The sequence below is a fragment of the Pygocentrus nattereri genome, chromosome 12, assembly GCF_015220715.1.
Source record: "Pygocentrus nattereri isolate fPygNat1 chromosome 12, fPygNat1.pri, whole genome shotgun sequence".
Lineage (NCBI taxonomy): Eukaryota > Metazoa > Chordata > Actinopteri > Characiformes > Serrasalmidae > Pygocentrus > Pygocentrus nattereri.
In genome coordinates, this window is record NC_051222.1 from 20580237 (window position 1) to 20603084 (window position 22848).

Below are 22848 nucleotides of genomic sequence, written 5' to 3' on the forward strand. Positions count from 1 at the left end.
ATATTCCAGGTTGGTTTTAGGGTTTTTGTAGTGGACCGTCAGTTCTCTCTCTCAAGGGTCTACGTCCTGAGTAGAAAACAGGCTTAAGACTAATCAGAAAGCACGGCTAACATAATCCTCAGAGAGAACAAAACAACGGAGTTTGATTTGGAGAAAATCATTACTTGATTTCTGAACAGTTTGATTTCAGCACCTCAGCATGTCTAACAGCCCAGTGACGAAGCACTGAATACATTGGTTACTCTGAGGTTAAGCTCATGTTACATTTCTCTCTCTCTCTCTCTCGCAACACTGCTATTGCTGAAGATGTTCATATTGAGCGTGTGCAGCTACCAGCTCAGAATATGGCCTGTAAACAAGATTAACACAGAGCTAGCGTAAACAAGCAGATCTGCTAAGTGCTGCTCTTTGTGAAAGTCTTTAGAGTGCTCTCTGTCGCTTCTTCTGTTGTCATCCATTTTCCCGTCCAGCTGCTTTCTCTTTTCTGCTCCTAAATGCAAATGTTTATTTTGCATGATTGAAAGCACTTGTCACTTTTTTATATGACCTCCACAGCTGTGTGTCTTCCACAGTATTCAAAGACAGTATTGCCTCACAGACAAGCGCAGATAAAATATAAATGTCTTGGCACGGCAACTTTCTAGATAAGTAACCCTCAGTGGAGAGTCTATTAGATATTAGCCTACTTGCCACACTGACGTCAACTTGATTGATTTGATCGTTCTCTACTCCCTCGTCACGGGGACGCAGATGTAACTTATTTAAGATTTCGCATAAAGCTCTGCAGTGGCAGAAAAAGTCTGCCATGAACTTGGCATGGGGGGAACATTCTCTTTGTCAAACTTTATCTTCACAAATTCCCGTTTCTATGAGTAATACAGGGCTATAAAGCTTCAGCTTGAGAGATCTTTTTATTCTCTGCAAAGAGATTGCAATAACTTACACTCTTATAGCCTCATTTTTAACTTCATAGCTGGCTTTACGTAGTCTCACTTTCAGAATGATGTAAATCTCTTTGCATTTTTAGTCTGAGCTGCATAGTGCCATTTTTCTTACAAAGTACAGGTTCCAAGCCTGTATAGCACAGCTGACCCACTCATCTGTAAAATTTAGTCAAGTTTTTGCCACGGTTTAGATTTTCTTATTGAGCAACACTTATGAATTTTACCAGTCAGTGCTAAGTATCTATCAATCATTACACATTAAGAGAGTCTTTTGTAACATCTGACTGGTACAGTACCAGTCACCTACTCCTAGATAGGTTTACTTCTATTTTTACATCATAACTATAACATAACAGATAGAATTTCTACTAATCAAAAATATTGGCCTTCAGCTAAATAACATTTACCTACCCTAATTACAACGCAGCTGACAGGCTCAAACATATAACCAAGAACTCACATTCCCCTAATTGACTTTTAACTCTCAGATGTCTGCAGTCACTTTTGTCACTTTGCTATAGTGTTAAAAGTAATTACATGATTATGTAGTTGACATTCACATTCAATTTACATTCTGTATCAACAAGTTCAGACTGACTGTTACTGTTTGTTTCAATGTGAGGAAATGACAAACATGATAAAACTATGTTTCACAAAACTATTATACACACCACAATAACTTTTCAACACCACTTTTGGCACTCTCATTGGGAGATCTGCCAGTCCAAGAGAGCAAAATTCCTCATTCTCTTTGGACAGTTATCCTCATTCTCCCCATCACTCAGCATAACATCTAACACAACAGAACTGGCAGTTAGTGTTCTCCTCTAAGGGCGTTCAGCTGTCAAATGATGGTGCATTAGTAGATGTTTGAAAAGATGTGGTGGCACTTCACGTATCTGGGAGGAAACGTGCTAGCTTTCATTCTTCCATTTCATGATTGGGGTAGACCTACAGGGGTAGCTACACTGTTAGAAATAAAGGTACTGTGCAGGTACGTTTTCATTCATCAAGATACAAACAATGTAAATGTTCCCTCAAAGGTACAGCCGTGGTTTTAAGGTCCAATTCTGTATCGTAAAGTTTTGCCCAGGTGAAAAGTACATATTTATACCTTTTCATAACCTAAAACGGAACACAATAAAATAAAAAAACCTGGAGATGGAGAGACTGGGTGTGTGGAGACAATACAACTTAAAAAATATGATTACTATTATGGTACAGTTATGTTCCCTGACTAAAGGTACTGAGAGTACCACCCCAGTGACAAAAGGGGTACTGCCTCAGTGACAGTTATATTCTTTTTTTCTGAGTGTGTGTAACACCTGGAGTTCATTATCTTCCAGCACAAATATTTAGGTCAAAGTGTTTTTAAGTCAGTCAGTCAGGCAAGTGTGTCCAAACCTTTGACTAGTAATGTATATTTGAGTGTAGACGCTAAATAAATGTATCCGCTACACTTGCTACTTAAAGGAGCAGCCTTGCTATATCTGTGTGCTAGCAATCTTTACAAATGAGATGCAGTGGTATCTAATTAGAGGGTGCCCCCAGATCCTTGAAGAATCTTGTAGTAGATTTTTAAAATGTAATGTCATAAAAGGTCTGAAAATGTCTCATTTTATTAGAGATATTAAATTGAGAGACGTCCTTTGCAGGCATATTTTAATGGATCCCACGCTGCGGCACTTTTTCTGAAGATAACAAGTGCTAGAAATGTCTGTACTGTGGAACTATTTTAAGGTGAAAAATAATAATGTATAAAATGTGCACTGTCAGTTTTTTGTGTGCTACATGCCACAAAACCATGGCAAGTATACTTGCAATGTTTTTCATACAAAACCCGCGACTGGTTCAAAATGAAATTGCACTTTGTAACATATCACTTCTGTCAGAACAAAACCTTGTATCTCCATTTTTGTCATTTTTCAGTTTCGGACATAATTTGAAAATACATGTTGCTCTTTACATTATTTATGAATTTCATGATGAATGGACCAAAAGAAATGAAAATTGTTCAATAGACTTACTTTAAAAGCAAAGCATGTTTTTACCTTCTCCAGTGAAGTTATCATTTTGAAACAATGGTACAAGGTTTTGTTCTGACAGCAGGGATATACTATATTATGCTATATTATCTATGGAAATACACAGGTGAAGCTCAGCTGCTGTGCAATATTAAAAGACTGAGATTGGATTGAGGAGCAAAAAATTTAAAGTAGTCCACTAACCATGAATATCTTGCCAACGTGGTCCTGTGGTCAGAAACTGACCAATAATGAAGAGCTAGTGGATAGCAAAACTGATAATGAAGTCAAACCCACTGAAATGACTGCAAGGATCGTGCAAACAGTGTCAGTGTCATCAACCAACTGGTTTGAATAAAGCAGATATTAAATGTTTTATGTCATATGTTGAGATCTTACACCAAAAAAAGAAAAAACTTTAAAATTGATTTTAAAAACTAACCATCTCTGAATTAATGATAAATCTTATCTTTAACCATCCTTAAGCATAACCTCTTGTAAAATAACTGTACACTCTTTCTAGTACGGTTAGCATAACAACTTTCTTCATGTTTCTCCTTATAGGTTCTGTAGGTGCAGAGCTGACAACCAGTAATGTTAGTATGTTCATCACATCTGATGCTGGAAACACATGGAGGCAGGTAAGCCTGACACAGGCAAACCAAGTCGGGGGTTAGTGGGGAGTAATTTCAATATTGATGCCAACTTCAAGTCCATAAATCCATGCGCTACACCCAAGAGCTGATAATCAAATGACACCTTGTGCGCAAATTGGATTCAGTGGTATGCTCAGGGCCCGTGGGTGGCCCTTGCTTGTTTGATGGCAGGATTTAAATTTATGGGGGATGCTATCTAATTAAAAATGGTCGAGTGAAAATAATTAAGAGAAAATTGATGTGGCGAAAGTTAAAGCTTGCTGGGCGCGACATGTTTTTTTTTTCTGCCGTCTGATACGTTGTCAGGAAGAATTACGATGATTCTGATTAATGAAATAACGCTGTTTTAAGTGCGCTGGACCTGCAGTCTGAGTTCTAATCTAATCAGACTGAATGTCCTCCCTGAGGGAGAAAAAGAGACGGAATCGCATCATAACTCAACTCATCAACTGATCAACTGATCTCTCAGATGAATACAACAAAGGGGCATATTAAACAACTTCACTAGGCTGTGTGAACAGAGGGGATGATGTGAAAAGGAGGCCATTGCATATTCTGATTTAAAACAGCAAGCCTGTAGGGATATACACTTTTCGTGGGCTGACCCATATTAATTCTACTTTAAAAAGAAATGCTGATAGAAATGTTATACATTAAGTTCACATTAGAGTGGGGTTTTCCAAGAGAAGAACATCTGAATCTTACATTTTTATTTAATGACTGTCTTGGTTTGATTGCTTACCTTAAGGAACTGACATATTAAATTGTCACTCATACCAATTTTTAGAAGCTGTGAATTCCGATATGCGATAATTTTGGCTGATTTCATTAAACATGGCTAAACATTAAACCAATTCAAATACTTAAATAATGCTTTAATGACTGATATGATTGACAGCTGTCAGCTGTGAACTGTCAGCTATGATTGCTAAATCTCAACTATCCAATTTCTCAACCTAAAAAGGCAAAATAGTCTTACATAACAAATATAGTACCATTGTTGGTGGAGCTTCGCAGAGTTCTTAGCAATTCTGTTGATTTCTGGTAATTATGTATAATTCTTATTTTTATAAGCCAGTTGTGAAGTGATATATAGAGAAAATACTAACAATAGTAAACTAAGAAAAAGTGTTACTTTAGTTGTTCTTAATTTACAAGCCCATTTCAAAAAAGGTTGGCATGCTGTGCAAAATGTAAATGAAAACAAAATGCAATGATATGCAAATAATGTGAATCCTATGTTTATTTGAAAATAGTACAAAGACAACCTATCAGAAGCTAAAATGAAATGTTTTTGTTTTGTGAAAAATATATTCCCATTTTTAATTTGATGTTAGCAACACACCTGATGGTCTTTAGCCCATGGGATGCAGTGTCCTTTATTTCCAAAAAGAATTTCGGATTTTGATTCAGCAGACCACAGAACACTTCACCTCAGTTCATCTCAAATGAGCTCAGGCTCAGAGAAGGTGGAGCCATTTCTGGGTCTTGTTTATGGTTTATTCTTTGCGTAGTAGAGTTTTAACTTGCATTTATGGATGCAGTGATGAACTGTTTTCACAGACAGTGGTTTTCAGAAGTGTTTCTGCGCCCATGCAGTGATTTACACTACAGAATCATGTCTGTTTTTAGTGCAGTGCTACCTGAGTGCCCAAAAATCTTGGCTAGCCAGTACTGGTTTTCAGCCTTGTACCTTGCATACAGAGATTTCTCTGGATTGTCTAAATACTGGGATTTAATGATTTGCACATCTTTGCATTTTGTTTTTGTTTACATTTTGCAGTGTCCCAACTCTTATTGAAATAGGATTGTAAAGTATTCTAGTTCTGTTGTTTCAAATAATAATTCCAGGTTAAAATATAACAATATATATATTTCTATTTTAAAAAAGCATGCATGCAAATGATGTTTCGGTTCACTAGAGCAATGTTAATTACTTGCTAATAGTTTAGTAATGATTAGCAGGCCTTACAGTTTTTAAATTATTTAATGAAAACCAAAACTGTGACGGGTTATGTCCTGCTTTAAAACATGAACATCAGTAGTAGATCCACCCGGCATAACCATCACATGTCTGTGTGTGTTTCAGATATTTGATGAGGAATACAGCGTCCTATATCTGGACCAAGGTGGAGCACTGGTGGCTATCCGACACACGCCCCTCCCCATCAGGCACTTATGGTAACTCTGTCATACATATCTTTTTACGTCGTTCATCATCTTTTGTGCATATGCTGCTAGGTGAGTCAATTCAATCCCATGAAAGATGCGTACAATGAACATGAACAGGAGAGTATGAATATTCTCATTAAACTCAGTGGGCTGTGTAATGCTCTCTATAGTAGCTCGACTTGTAATGCACTAAAGTCATCTGACTGCTACGACGCAACTTTTTCAATTACTGTAGTAGTCAGGCGTGTCAAGGAAATGCAATTGTTTTTAAATTGTGGTACAAAATGAAAAAAGGTTCAGCAGTGTCTGACATTGGAGCTTTGTTTCTGCACAGGTTGAGTTTCGATGAGGGGAGAGTGTGGAATAAGTACAGTTTCACATCATCGCCGCTGTTTGTGGATGGAGTTCTGGGCGAGCCAGGGGAAGAAACGCTTATTATGACGTATGTATCCAAACACAAAGCTTTAAATTATGCAGGAAGGAAGATCCTTAAACCCTTAGATGTCTAGAGATAGTATTGCATTATTACATTTTAATTATAACTAATTACATTACAGTCTACCTTATGTATGAACAAGATTACATCTGTGGGCCGGACAATGTCATTTTCACAGCATAATAAAATACCTCCTCTGCAACTTACCAATGTGGTATTGATAGAAAGCTTAGAATCAACTGAATTTTTTCTGCTAGTTTTAATGAGCCCTGTTATCTCTTGTGACTTCTAAGGGTTATAAATATTTCTGAAGGGCTTCCTAAGTGGTGCAACTGGCTGTAAACTTGGCATCTTGATGCTGTTACTGCAGTTTTGATCCCAGTGATGGCACTGATGTTTTGAAAGTTCATGATTGGCCTTGTTCAGTGGGAAAACTAGGTTGGAAAGTGGGAAAAACTGCTTTTTGGAAATTGGGGAATTCAGTTGTTTTCTTTCCTCAACAACATTGATGTGATATTTCCATTTCAATGGAAATGTATATGATTAAAACATTTTTTACATTTTTTGTCTTTCTATGTAAGAAGGGAAGTTAAGTTGTTAAAGTATCTTATTGTGTTTAAATACTCTTGTACATGATTGATTTGACGAAAGCTGCAAATGGGTTGTCTGTTTTATCTCAGTATGACCATCTTTGTGTAGAGGTTTGAACTGTTTTCACAGCAGGGGGTTCTCCTCCTTTTTCACTCCGCATTGCTCACTAGCAGCTCAACACAGTTACAATATTACAGTAGCATACACAGAGAGCAGTGTGCTAGTTAATCTGATAAGAGTTGTGGGGGAAAAAGTAGTGTATTATATTAATTGTAGGCAAGTTGGCAGCAGAATGGTCACTTGGGGGCCTGCAAAAAGACTATTAGGCATGTCAAGTGTTATATTCAGTCTCTAATCAGCGGTGGTCGGATTTACCAAGTGTTGTAAGTGCTGTAGATCAGGTCAGATTGTGGAAGAATGTTCTCAGGTGGTATACTGATTTGAATTAAAATAAACATGAGCAAGTGTTTTCTTTAGTGGTTGTGAAATCAGACAAGATTTATAGAACTTTAAAATTTACAGAACAAAAATCTCTTTCAGCCTAAAGAAAATGTTCAGCATACAGCTGTAACAGTTGTAGAATTTTTTAAATACTGTGTTAGAAAAGATGGGGTGTAGTTTTTTCTAGCCATGGTAGCTATTTTATTGTTGTTTTCAACCAGTGTAGTTTCAATTAGCTGCAACAAAAGTCAAGTTTAGCAGCATCACATTTTAAGTTGGTGACTCAATGTCAAATTAAAACCGAAATTCATTTTTTGATTGATATCAATATTCTATTAAGCTTGTCCAATCTCCCAACATTTGCTACAAAGGAAGGCATTTGTGTTGGAGCATGGATAAATCAATTCATGCAGAAAAAATCTTCATGCTAAGCTTAGCCTAGCCTTTGAATTGGGGCCTATTTCTGTATGTCCCAAGAGACTTAGATGTATTTTAGTGGGACTCATTGTGAACTTGTTCACATCTCAGTATCTGCAGTATGTATGCGTGTGCCTGTGTGTGTGTATAGCTGTGAAACATAGCACGACAGTTGCCTATCATTGGCTAGTTTTCCCTCACAAATAACAGAAGGCTTTTCTCAAGGTCTAGCAAAAGATCAAAACCAGCTGCTGCTGCATTTTGATCAGCTCAGATCAATGGGGGGCAAGCAAGCCATGCATTCAGGCCTATTTCAGGCACTCTGAGTCAACGAGGGGAAAACCAGTAGAGACGAAGCGCTTGGAAGGCTGTGCTGGGAGGCAGAGACACCGCCGTGTATTTACAAATGCTTCATATAATGAGCTGTTAGTCTACAGGCAGCATAAGCAAAAAGAGCTGCCTTTATTGAAATGCAGCAGCGTTTGTGCGGGAGTGTCACTAAAAAAGATATTAAAGCACAATATCCGTTGATGTAGAGCGCTTTATGCAACATCAGGCAAGGTTAAGCCTTAACATTTACTGATTTGCCTCTCCCAGGTCCTCCATTGTGTATAAGACCTGAAACAGCTTTTACATTTTGTTTAATTATTTCTCACTCGTGGCTCAGTGGATCAGCTGAAGAGATTCTGTTGAAAACTTCTAAACTTTCAGCTGATAGTGGATTTGAGTTTGTGAGTATTTTATTATGATTGGATGAAAAGTATGCATCAGAACTAATTACGCCATTAGTTCTTGGAGGCATACCAAAACCTGACAACATTTTAAATGCAATTTCTTACATCATTTGAAAATGTCAGCTGTCATATTTCATGAGGAATGAAATGAAGAAGGTAGTCATATACAAGTTTGGGTTGCCTGGTCAAATGACATCATTTGTAGATATTTTAAGTGAAAATAAGTTAACATATCTTTTACTGGGAACACAATACTGCTAAACTACTCTTTATTTGTTGAAAATATTCTGAAAATGCAAAAAAAAAAAGAAATGTAAAAAAAAAAAGGGTGCAAAACGTAAGTTTCATTTTATGTTAACCTCAGCAAATAAATAGAAATTGTGCACTAAAAACTAAACATTGCAGAAAAATGCCATGTTTAAGTTTGTTCTCTGAGGAGAATGTGTTGAATTATTTTCACGTTTCAAACTTTTGCATAAAACTGTATGTACTTATGTAACTGCCAAGGTAATAAATACCAGTACAATGGAAGACTGGCAAATTAAGATCCTGCCTGTCACAATGTAAGGTAAAAATATTTAAGTATGTAAAATCTAATTTAAGTATGCAAAATCTGTGCCAATGCATTAACCTCCTATTCTGCATGTGAGGAATTAACCAACTCCTGGACTGCTGGCATGTAATATAAAACAGAGTTGAATTTTATCCTCTTGTCATTAACCATCAATGCTACATTTCCACTACTCCTCCTTTCATAAACGAATGTCTTTTGTCATGAATCTTTGAAAATCCTGAATGAAATATTAATTGCTGAAAGAGTTCCATTGTTGAAAGAGCTTAAATAACCACAACTAGGCAAGTAAAAGTCAAAGGTTGGAAAGTTAGCTTTTAATCTTTGCTCAGTTTTACTCTTTGCTCAGTAATCTTATTTTTTTTATTTTTGGACACATGTTTATCTGTAGGTCATTAAAGACATTGTCCATTAAAGCACACAAAATGTGTACTGATAAGTCTATGGTTTGCCGTTCCTGCTGCAATGCTCCAGTTTAAAGTAAGCTTCAGGAGTGCTGTAGGAGAAAGAGGAGAAAGTTTCAGGTTAAAAAGTGAGCATGTCTCAAGCTGCAGAGAAATTTTTTGAACATTTCACTGAACAGCAGCTATGAAGACAGAGGAGAATGTACCAACAATACGATTGCAAATGCTACAATCCAGCAATGTGTTTACAGTGACAAAGATTTTTATTTGAGGCTGTTAGAGAGTGTGATCAGACTAGCCCATCACATCATGTGTTTATACAATGTAGATTCTGAGTTTTGCACAGCTTTAACACCAGTATGACCAAGATTTCGTCTGTCAAAATGAATTATTCCTGCACGCTATGACTGGTGCCAAAATGTCCTAGCAGAAACTCTGATGACTGTTACCATGTAAATACATTTAAATGTAATAAATGAGTAATTAAAATTCAGTTGAATTATTGTTATTATTACTGTAATAACAAATAGAAGTGCACATTTTAACTTAACAATGTAATAAGGCCTGTAACTATGTGATCACATTTAAATGATATAGCAATGTGGTAATAATAACCGTGGATGTCTTAGGGGTTAAATGAAGATACACTGGGATTGGGTCAATTAGTATTGTTCATAACATGAGACATCATGCACAGGTGTTTAGGGCCCATCACGTGTTAACAATTCTGGACTATTGTTAGGTACTTTGTCATCTTACCTAAGCTTTCCTCTAATGTTAAACCATGGAGTCGGTTTGTTTTTCAGGCTCAAATACATAAGTTTGTGTGTGAGTTGACTCAACAATGTAACAGTCTTCAGGAAAGAGAAGACAGCGATAGTGATCTGCACACACAGTTATGACAGCAGTGTCGTTAGCATACCTTAGCAGTCCTTCCATGTCTGCCTAATCGCTTGAGTCAGCGCAGGCTGAATATTCCACCGCTTGCCAGAAACACAGTAGCTGATGGGCCGTCTTTATTTGCAGAATCTTTGGTCACGTCAGTCATCGGTCCGAGTGGCAGCTGGTGAAGATCGACTTCAGGTCTATTTTTAACAGGCGATGCACTGAGGTGGACTACCAGACCTGGCACCTCCACAACCAGGTAAAGCTCCCTGTGCAATGAACATGTGCATACACTGACCATCAGAAGTTTGAGAGCACTTAACTTTTCATGATCGTTTTACTACGAATGAGCACGCTTCTGTCACTTTTCACTATAATATTAAAGTCTGATAAATTAGTGTTGACAGGCAAAACCTGCTCTCCGTATTAAGAAGACACTTTGATGAACATGAACCTGCAAAATGAGTCCTGCCAAATTTCCTAAACAGCTGAAGGTGGTGAACCTCCTTAGCCTATAAATCAGGGCCTGTGTTTAAAGCTTCTCAGAGTATGAGCTCTGATTTAAGATGCCTCTCTTATTTACAGTAACCTAACTCACAGAAACAGACTTTCAGTGGTGGACAGTAACTAGGTAAATGTAATTCGTTACTGTACTTAAGTAGTTTTTTTGTGTATCTGTACTTTATTGAAGTATTTTAATTTTGGGCGACTTTTTACTTTCACTCCACTACATTTCAAAGTCTAATATCTGACTTTTTACTCCGCTACATTTTGAGAAATCTGTCATTCATTTTGGTTTGTGTGTGTATAAAAACAAACAAACGAAATAAGCACAAAGCAAGAGCACCAATCAGGGCACAGTGGTCACTTTGTTCTAAGCTTGTTTTGACCTGTTGGTCATACCGACCCAGTGCAGCACACGGTTCAACGTCAGTGCATCAGCGTAAAAATTTGGGAGCACATACGTCCCTAAATGATGAACTAACCTAACTTTGTGTAAATAGACCACAATATAGAAATATGGACACATATGCAGTCGAGACTGGCGTGTTTCTTTTTTTCTGAATTCATACAAACACTTTCATTTTATAGTAAATTAGTTTCGGTTAGTTTATGTTTATGAACAGAGACCCTACAGATCAATATAGTAAAGGAAAACGTGTCTGTGATCCTGAGTTTAAAGACAGTTTTTATTCAACTTGTAACTAATTTATAAAGTAATCTTAAACTGACACTTCGTTTGTTTGTAAAAGTGATTTCAGAGCCACTCGGTTCTCCCTGATGGAAACTGTTTACCTTCAGTGTTTTGTGCTTATGATCATTTTAACAGACGTCAGCGTCACTAATTAATGACGTTCTATTAAAAGACTGGTTTACTAAGAGAGACGCTGGAGGATTTTCACCTGAAATGAATTCATGAAGCGAGTCTTGATATAAAAATGATAACAGGACATCAGAGCCATAATTAATCTTTTAGTACTTTTACTTTCGATACTTAAGTACATTTGTGGGCAAATACTTTTGTACTTTTACTCAAGTTGAGGTCTAGAGTAAGGACTTCTACTTTTACTGGAGTAATATTTTACCTTGGGTATCTCTACTATAACTTAAGTACATGATTTGTGTGTCCGGCTTTGTCCACCACTGCAGACTTTGTCAACATTCACTCTCGAAGCTTAATGAATACAGGCCAAGATTTTTATAGTTAAAAACCTCAAATACAAAAAAGGGGGGGGGATCTGCACCTAGTCCATCCTGAGTGTATGGAAGCCTAAATTTGTGATGCAGAGGACTTGTTCTTCTTTGTGTGTGGCGGCTGACTTAGTATCTCAAAATAATGCAGTTTTTTTCTCAATTTCTTTTATGCATTGTGTGAAAATAATGACCTATTTTTCAAAACTTGGACTCAAGTTGAATCACTTATTTCTTTAAAAAATTGACTCATGTCAAAATAATGACTGTATTTTCTCAATATTTTACTTACGCTGAATTACTGAATTATTATCTTGAAATTATGACCTTTTTTGTCTAACACTCAACATTATTATTTTGACATGTCAAAAAGGTAAAAAATTATGTCAGTATTTTGAGAAAATAAGTCATTATTTCGAGATACTACTGAGATACTAAGGCAACAGGCAATACTTTTCCATCTCTACCTGGTGTGAATGGGCTTCTGTATGAGCATGACCTTTTACTCATTAAAACATATGTGTATAAATGAATAATAAGTCATTTGAAATGAAGAACACACTGCAAAATTAGGTATATGCTTATCACTATCATTGGGTTCAGTAGGCTCTGCCAAAGTTCAGTAAAGTTTGACCAACATGTCAAAAGTTGCTCCAAAAGAATGCATTTGTGGACAAAGCATGTAAAATTGATATTTCCAAAGAATGAAATGGGTCCTCAAACTTTTGACAGGCAGTGTATCTACAAGTCAAATTCAGTGCATCTCTTCATATCTAACTGTTTCATCAGATATTTGTCACAGTGCACATTCCAGCCCATCCCTCATGAACATATAGACAGATGGGGAGCGATTGTGGTCCAAGCACATACTTAGCCCCTCGGGTAGGTGGGAGTTAAGTGCCTTACTCTGATGGCAAGAGAGTCAACCATACAGTTTTGCCTCCGGCTGCTGGTTTCCTCTCGTCATCTCCTGTGTCAATCATGCCATTTGAACTTTCCCATAGTACATTCTGATAGAGTGGTGGAGAAAGAGTGGCTTTTTTACTTACATTTTCACATAGATGCCCTACTTGTTCCATGAGGTTGCTTTTTCATAGAAAATTTTGAAAGTCCTGAAAAATGAATTAGCCATAAAGTCAGCTCATTATTAAAACACCATTATTCTATTTCCATTTTTTTGCATAACCCAAATGTAGTTGATCACCCAAGACTACAGACGACAAGCCATCTGATGCTTGAGGTAAAGAAAAAAAGAAAGATGAATTCTCATAGATGGATATTATTTTTTTTTATCTACAGTACTTCTAGAAATCACCCTTTCATTTTTGAATCCACATTCAAGTAAGTACAAGTAAATTATTCATTTCTAATTGTCAGGAGAAAAAAAAAACTTTCAGTACAGAATTACACAGAAGCCACTAAAAGAAAAGTAATATCACTTTTTTTTCTCCACCCTTTGCCTTTATTACAGCTTCATTCTTCATTCTACATTCTTCTATGGAGCTCCTACCAGTTTTTTTTTTTTTTAATATAGAAATCTCTTCACCTCCAAATTTCAGTCTTAGAAGTTTTTGCAATTCAAGTAATCCCAAACATATTCAGTGATGTTCAGTTCTGGACTCCAGAGCACTATGATTCATCAGATAAACAGAATTTAATATTTTCAACTCACAGTGAAGGTGGTCAGCAGCCTAGAAATATGTTAAACAGATAAAATGGCAAATGATAAATAAACTTGTGATAATATTCAGCTATATCATTCAATTCCCACTGATGTGAAAAATGAAAAGAGCTGGTAGTTCATAGTAGGACAGCTGATGGTGAAAATCAATAACATGTCTGACTTGTACTTGTGCTAACCATGTACTTCTTCATAATAATCAGCCACAAAAAGGAACCACCATCAAAATGTGTGTATTTTCAGAACACTGTAGTCTAACAGTTCTTTAAAAGTTATGAGTTGACAACTGTTTTGATAGTCTGTACATGCAAAAAAGGCCTTAGCATTTACTTGTGTTGTCTTCAACTGTTGAGCCTCACCCGTGCCTTATACCGTCCATGAGGTCCTCAAAGATGAAGTTGTCTGAAAAATTGGCTGTAGGACATATTGATTTATTTCTGCACATTAGTATAATTAATTTAACTTAATTTAATTAGTTAATTCCAGGGGTTGGTAAATTAGCCTCAAGACATACAACCCCAATTCCAATGAAGTTGGGACGTTGTGTAAAACAGAAAACGATGATTTGCAACACTTCAATTGAATATAGGCTGAAAAGGATTTGCAAATCATCGTGTTCTGTTTTTATTTATGTTTTACACAACGTCCCAACTTCATTGGAATTGGGGTTGTACAAGCACAGCTGGGTTTTCTGAGTTAGGACCAGCATGTCAAGCATACATATTGTCACATATCTGAGGAGCCTAGAGTTTAGTAAAAATAACATGTTTGTCTGTCTCAAGTGTACTAATAATTGACTAAACACCAAAGGCATTACACCATATTGTCATAGGATTGTAAGGAGTGTAAGTAGAGTACACAAAAGTGGACAAACAAAATGCTGATATATATATATATATATATTTTTTTTTTTTTTCCCTCCCAACTTTCGTTATTCCTGGGCATTTGGGTTAAAGACATTTTAATGAATTTGGAGAAGAATCAATAAAGCATTCAATGAATGATCCTCCAGAGAACTTTCAGCTAGGACGCAATCTTACATTACCATGGCTTTTTCAACATTTCATTAGCTTTTTACACATCTGAAGTTCATTTGTCTATGAGAGATGCCGGCAAAGTCGACCCTCACTCAGAAAGGCTGACTGTGCTTGGCTTCCGCCTGTATAGTCCTCAAGTCACCTGAGATTGCTCCCTCTTTTTCCTTGGGCTATTACTATAACCCCTCTCGGAGCTGGTCATATCAAGGCTTGATCAGATGTGTCACTGCCCAGTCCTATTCTTTCCAATCTTTATGACATCTGTGAGGTCTAATCTCAGTTGTTTGAGCCGAGCTGCGGACAGCAGCACTCTCTTCAACCTCTCCATCCAAAGCCACTCAGGTGATTCTCTTTTAACCAGTGGTGACATGCTGTCCTCCAGAGTCTGCTAAAGCCTGTATGTGTTTGCACAGAGAGAATACTGTATGATTGAGCCCAGGCCAACAGCCAACTGTCCACTCTCTGGGGAGTATGTATAACTCTGTGGGCCACTCCATTACATTTTCCTTTTATAGGTCCGTTCAGTAGTGTAATGTCAAAGCTGCCATTTCCACTGTTTAAGTGTAATGGCCTGAAATTGAAGGAATAGTTTGGTCAGAAACCTATTTTAGTAATTTTGCCCTTTCCTCAAATGCAGCCAATTAGCCAAGACATTTAAATGTCTAAAGTTTGCTTCTTTAGCAAGTACATGTTGTGTGAAATTCAGAGACCACCCATGATATGGCCATTAAGTATGAGTTAAGTTTTTAGTTTCAGTGAAAAAAGTAGAAAAAACATATTTGACAGGAAAAAGTCTGCCTCTATTACTTTGATACATTGATTTTATTTTCAAAGAAATCTGCAGGGATATTTTTCCACACCTCCAAAGTTTAGGCTTTGAAGTTGGTTGCATTTTCTGCTTCTCGTGATTCAAGTAATCCCAAGCACATGTAGTCATTCTGAGATCTGGGCTCTGGAGTGGACTGTCCTTTGTTCAGAGAGCACCAACACAAACAGCTTCTTCTTCAGCTTTTTTCTACAGCTACACATTTTCTCACAGTGGAAAGATGGACAGAAACAACTGAGGACTTTTTCAGATCTGAAGTAAGAGTGGAGCTTGATTTTCTTCTCTCTCTCAAAGATGAAAGTTTTCAATACTGCTTATCTAATAGTTTTGGTGGTCTACCGGTTCTTGCATGGTAGGGGTCCCATTTTCTCTCTAAATTTTAGTCATTTTTTGAACTCAAGTTTGGAGGCTCCTGCTTTTTTCACTCATTTTTCTCCTTCCATATGTAAGTGGATTTCTCCCCAGAAATATCTCTGGGTGAATAACTTACACTTAACGGGAGTTCTGGAAATGTAATAAATCTAGGGTGCTCTGTGACTACCAGGAATATCTAAGGCCTCCATGTGTAGGTACAAATGTGTTTCAAAGTTTTGTATTACACTGTGTAGTGTACAGCAAGCATCCCCAGCTTGTGAATTAGAATAACGTATGAATTGTATTTTCTGAAACTATACAGTCATGCATTTTGGGAAGATGACAAATGCTATATGGGTTTCATTGTTTGCCCAGTTCTGCGCCACTTATTCTGATGCAAAAACTCAAATAAAGTCCAGATACATGCAACAGAAGAAGATAAATGGGCTTCCATTTCATACAGGAAAGTCTCATTTTTATTCAACCAGCTCAAATCCTATCCCTCAAAAAAAAAAAAAAAAAAAGAACAGTTCGGTTTCAGTGGGTGTAATGGGGCAGTGGGACGGAGAAGAAACAACTTCAAGTGCAATATACATGAAACATAAGTGAAAGGCATGGAACCCTGCAACCTTCTGAAAAAGAGACCCCACAGAGTTGATGAGAATATGAAAATGTGGAATTGTGAAATATGCACATTGTGTGCAACTCGTTCCCCTATTCTCTTTTTCCCTTCTCTTTTTTCTACCTTCAGTGCCTATGCATGCACCATCACTGCTGAACCTGAATTATTCATAGGAGAGGGGAAATCAGAACAAATAAATAAATAAATAAAAAGAATTTTCTGAGATTGAACTATAAATCTGCTTCCAGGGCGAGCCCTGCCTGATGGGCGTGAAGAGAATCTACCGGAAGCTGAAGCCCATAGCCAGATGTGTTATGGGTAAGACCTATTCAGTCAGCGTGATGTCGGAGCCGTGTGACTGCACCGAATCTGATTTTGAATGGTGAGTGACTCTCTGTTTTTTCCAGCACAAAGAAACAAACTTTCTCTTTATTTTTCCTCATCATGTTCCGTTTGCTTTTATTTTTGTAAAATAAAATGGGGGGTGCTGGAGCCTATCCCAGCGGTCATCGGGCGGAAGGCAGGATACACCCTGAACAGGTCACCAGTCCATCGCAGGGCAGACAGACAGACACAATCACGCACACACTCACACCCAGGAGCAATGTAGCATGTACAATTGGCCTGACTGCATGTCTTTGGACTGTGGGCGGAAACCGGAGAACCCGGAGGAAACCCACGCTGACACGGGGAGAACATGCAAACTACACACAGAGAGGACCCTGGTCGCCCGGCAGGGGAATCGAACCCAGGCCCTCCTCGCTGTGAGGCGACAGCGCTACCATTTTAGAAATCAGGATTTTTGTTTGTATAGTTCACAATGTGTCGTACTGTGTTCTGAACCACACAAGTCTGCATAACCTAAATGAAGAGCTGGATGTGGTTTGAGCTCATTCAGAAACGTTTGACAATGTATTCACAGGAAAGAGTTTAGTGACTTGATTTTTATACAGCAAATTCCAGCAAATCCAGTGATAAATGTAAGCATGAATGTGTTAGATTCATGTATGAAACAAATGGTTTGAGACATTCAGACATGAAACAAGTTTTGTCTTTTAACATGGTTAAGCAAAATGTATCAATATAGTTTTTGCTTTTGCTATTTTATTTTGCGCTATTAAATATTTTAGGTTTTCTTCAGTTGATAAATATGGTACTTATGTAAAATCCAATGGATGGCCCAGAATAATAAGTCAGTGTTAACTTGCAGAGGTAATAGGTTTACATAAGCATCTAAATGGTTTTATTGGGGAAAAAAAAAAAAAAAAAAATATATATATATATATATATATATATATATATATATATATATATATATATATACAAAAACTCTTATTTTCTTTATTTGTTTGCCAGGCTTTCACTCTCATTTTCACTTTCCACTAGCACTGAAATTTGCTCTTTTTTAACCAATAAGTTTTTTAAATACCTTTTATACATTTGAAAAAATAATCAAAATGAGATTTTTTAAATTCCATTCAAGTTGCACAAATCTTCTGCTTTCAGGACCGTCCTTCAAAATACATGAGTGGTCACTTGGAATGATTGAGACATGAAGGAGCTGTTGACTATTCATGTCAAGGATGACACACACTGCATCTTGCAAAACACACATGCTGAGAACTTTCAGGCTGCTGAAAACTCATACATAGACAATTCCCTGTACATTTATAATGATTTTATTGACTGATTGACTGATTTAAGCATAATTGTTCAGATCACGGATACATTGAAAAAATACAGTTGACAGATCTCTACCAACAAGAATGACAACCAACATTTTCTGTGGCTGATGGTTTATATTTGGCTTTGGCAATGCTCTGCTGAAGTATCAGGTCTTGCTTTTAGAGCTTCACCAGGCACGCTTTGAATGTCTGGAGTAGAGGTAGTGGCTGGATACTGGAACTGCTAAGCAGTCATTAGAGGAAACATGGAGAGCACCAGGGTCATGATGAACAGTAACACAATGACAAGTATTCTATGAGGGGGGAAAACAACTCTCCAAACCAAGGCACTCTTTAAATTAAAATGTCTTTACTTTATTGACAGCGCGTGGGCATTTTTAAACTATCCAGTTAGGACATGTCAATACAATAAAGACGTTTTAATTTAGGGGGTCCCTGAGTTTTGTTCTCTTTTTCCTCACTGTTTTTTTTTTTTATTCCCTGTGACATGAAAGAGCACCTGATTCAAACTACATTTAAAACCAAGAATTTTTCAATGCAGACTATGCCTGTTCCCACCACAAGCCAAAACAGCTGTCATAATTACTCACAGCGGCCCCATAAAGCACATTAATTGATCCAGGTCTGACTGGGAATGTTCAAACTTTTACACACAGCTGTGCAGAAATAGAAATTATCCAGTGTCACTTCAAAGTCTGTTTACATTAACTTCCATTGCAAGGTTTTTTCCTGTCCTGAAAAGTTACCATGGAGATCTGAGGTTTTGTTCCAATAACAAGAATATGCATATTATGTACTGGAAGATCTGTACAGTGAACAATGGAGTGATGTATTAAAAAAGAAAACAAGACAGAGTTCACCGTCATGGCTAGGCCACTGTGATTAGCATCGCAGGGAAGCTGTGCTAGATTAGCTCTGAGGCTGCTTCTGTTAAGTGGAAACCACTCATCTGTGCAGCTCCCAGCTGTGAGAGGAAAACAGTGATGGAGGCAAGAAAAGGGCTTGGAAATATGGGTGTGTTTGTGTTTTCTGTGTTTGTGTTTGTGTGGCCAAATATTCAACTCTTTATAGAGACCAAATGTTCTCAGGATAATGGAAAATAAGAGAATGCAATAATATTGTAGTAATAATAATAATAATAATAATAAACAAGAAGAAAATATTACAAAATTACAGTCAGTACAAGCACAATACTTGACGTGCGTGTTATAATTTATTTATTATCATGGTATGTAATTCTATAGGTTTGTACAAAATGCAAAGAAATTATTTTTATTGAGAATGTGCAAAAATGATTTAAGGAAAAACATGAGGAGATATCAGTGAGGGGAAAAGAACAGTAAACTGAGGCATATTAGGCTGCTGTCCAATTAAGCCCTGAGAGGCCATGCATTACTGCGATTTTATCATGGGAAGTGGCTTATTCCTTTAATAAAATGGTGCCAAACATAAAAAAAATACTGCATGCACAATAATGCACAGTTTTCTAGAAAGTAATTTGTTATTATTAACAACAATGAACATAAACAAGTATTCTGCCAAGAAATGTAGTTCCTTTAGAGTGTGGTGTCATTGCATCCATGCGCCTCTGAATGAGGGGAACATGAGGCCTCCCATTGCTGTATATTGCAGTGAATTTGTGAATTTTTAACTTTTTGTTGTGTAACATTAAAGATATAATAATACAGCACTGTTTAATGCAAAAACCTGCTTTATAAGTACGTTTTGATCATCAAATTACCACAACAAGTCATAGCACCAATCCAGTGGCACCCTCTTCTCCTGCTGCAGCTGAATCTCAAGTGACTCCCTGCTCCCTACATAGTGCACTACGTATGAATTGGATACTGCAACCCATATTTTATGGTTAAAAATAGTCATTTTGGACACATCCATACTCCATAAATGCCGCAGTATTTGACTGTAGAAGTTAGAATTTTTAAACTTTCATAGTTGGCACACAAGCAGCAAGAGTTCAAGATTATTCCATTAACATCACAAGGTTTTTTTATGCCGTGGTGTAGTAATGCAAAATTAAATTGTTATGAGGTAGTCATAGGTGTGTGTAAATTATGGATTTTACAACAGTTTCAGACGCGGCCTTGTCACATCAGATTTTAGGACCAGAACTATATGTTTTATAGTACTGCTTATTCCTTGTTACCGTGCAGTTTTTTATTTGTACAGACTGCAATTGGTCTGTCTTCATGATAATATACAGTTGTTCAGTATTCTAGACATATGGAGGACACCAACGATACAGTCCAAAAAATGTTGTGTGTCACTGTAACATCATGTATTGTATATGTTACTATGTATTACTAATGGAAAACATGAACATTTTAGTGTTGTGGAGACATTTAGCTGGTCTGCATGAGAAAAATTACACATAAAATAAAAAGAAATAACTAAAGCCAAAGAGGTTCGGTTGTGCAGCAGCATTTAGGCCTAATAATACAGAGAACCCCACATAGGCAGCAATACAAGCCAATGTGTGTGCTGCTTCTTTATGACCCTATATCATCATGTGCTCTTGGAGCCTCACAGCTCCTCTTACTTGGCTTCATGTCTTCCCCTCTAAGACTTCACACCCCTCTGCTTTGTAAGTTTAAACCCATTCACCGTGTTCACCCCGTTCCCCCACTCTGCAAGCAGAACACCGCTTTTCTCATTTTCCCATGAATTATTCGAATTCTTAATGTTGCTTTTTTGTTGCGTCCCAAATCCTGAGGCCTCTCGGGTGCTGACGCTGCTCAGAACGCCCGCTGAAAGACATTAATCAGGGAGTGTAATAGCTTTCATTAACTATCACAACGCAGCCGCATCTGTGTAGCGTGTAGCCATAATTGCAGCAATTTGTCCCCATCGTCTGGGGCTGCGCAGTCACATTGGGTTTTAATTGTAGGACAAGCAACTTAAGCTTGTGTTGTCTGGCTACTTGATCATAAAGACAAACACAGCCGAGTCTGTGATCGATCGCATGTCTGACACTCCAGACGTCCTTCACTTTAAAGAGACGTTTTAGTCTTGTTGGTGTCGTCGTTAGGTGAGATAAGTGATCGAGAGAAGACGCTTCAGAGTCTGTTTTCCAAAACAGATCTCATTGCTGTCATAAGAGGAATACCCCCCCATATATATATATATATATATATATATATATATATATATATATATATATATATATATATATATATATATACTGCTCATAAAAATAAAGGGAACACTCAAATAACACATCCTAGATCTGAATGAATGAAATATTCTCATTGAATACTTTGTTCTGTACAAAGTTGAATGTGCTGACAACAAAATGGCACAAAAATAATCAATGGAAATCTAATTTATTAACCAATGGAGGCCTGGATTTAGAGTCACACACACAATTAAAGTGGAAAAGCACACAACAGGCTGATCCAACTTTGATGTAATGTCCTTAAAACAAGTCAAAATGAGGCTCAGTATTGTGTGTGGCCTCCAAGTGCCTGTATGACCTCCTTACAACGCCTGGGCATGCTCCTGATGAGGTGGCGGATGGTCTCCTGAGGGATCTCCTCCCAGACCTGGACTAAAGCATCCGCCAACTCCTGGACAGTCTGTGGTGCAACGTGGCGTTGGTGGATGGAGTGAGACATGATGTCCCAGATGTGCTCAATCGGATTCAGTTCTGGGGAACGGGCAGGCCAGTCCATAGCTTCATCTTGTAAGGCTGCTGACACACTCCACAGTAGAGCACAGGGCGCCAGTGGCAAATTTGCCAATCCTGGTGTTCTCTGGCAAATGCCAAGCATCCTGCATGGTGTTGGGCTGTGAGCACAACCCCCATCTGTGGACGTCGGGCCCTCATACCATCCTCATGGAGTCGGTCTCTAACTGTTTGTGCAGACACATGCACATTTGTGGCCTGCTGGAGGTCATTTTGCAGGGCTCTGGCAGTGCGGAGGTAGCGGTCCTGCTGCTGGGTTGTTGCCCTCCTACAGCCTCCTCCACGTCTCCTGGTGTACTGGCCTGTCTCCTGGTAGCGCCTCCAGCCTCTGGACACTATGCTGACAGACACAGCAAACCTTCTTGCCACAGCTCGCATTGATGTGCCATCCTGGATGAGCTGCACTACCTGAGCCACTTGTGTGGGTTGTAGAGTTCGTCTCATGCTACCACGAGTGTGAAAGCACCACCAACATTCAAAAGTGATCAAAACATCAGCCAGAAAGCAGAAAGGTACTGAGAAGTGGTCTGTGGTCCCCACCTGCAGAACCACTCCTTTATTGAGTGTGTCTTGCTAATTGTCAGTAATTTCCACCTGTTGTCTATTCCATTTGCACAACAGCTGTGAAATTGATTGTCAGTCAGTGTTGCTTCCTAAGTGGACAGTTTGATTTCACAGAAGTTTGATTTACTTGGAGTTATATTGTGTTGTTTAAGTGTTCCCTTTATTTTTTGAGCAGTGTATATATATATATATATATATATATATATATATATATGTGTGTGTGTGTGTGTGTGTGTGTGTGTATATATGTTGGGTACATGTTTTTAACAGTTCAGAAATACTGGCTACCTTTTACACTCAGTGAAATTCTGAAAAACAAAGTTTTTAATTAATTTAGTTTTAAATTATGTTTAATCTTAATAAATTTAAGTTACATTAATATTTTTTAAGAACATGGGTGCAATTGAGG

General features: G+C 37.6%; 1 protein-coding gene across 2 annotated transcripts in view; it reads left to right on the plus strand.

Annotated features, from left to right (window-relative positions):
- Positions 1–22848, plus strand: part of LOC108434669 (VPS10 domain-containing receptor SorCS1) — a 287574-nt gene that overhangs the window by 235716 nt on the left and 29010 nt on the right. For both annotated transcript variants that reach the window (XR_005131141.1, XM_017709989.2), the window contains exons 12-16: positions 3533–3609; positions 5714–5805; positions 6131–6238; positions 10417–10534; positions 16736–16869. Coding sequence is in view for 1 of the 2 variants with exons in the window: in XM_017709989.2 (XP_017565478.2) it covers positions 3533–3609; positions 5714–5805; positions 6131–6238; positions 10417–10534; positions 16736–16869 (529 nt within the window). In the remaining variant the exon portion in view is untranslated. The remainder of the gene's footprint in view (positions 1–3532; positions 3610–5713; positions 5806–6130; positions 6239–10416; positions 10535–16735; positions 16870–22848) is intronic.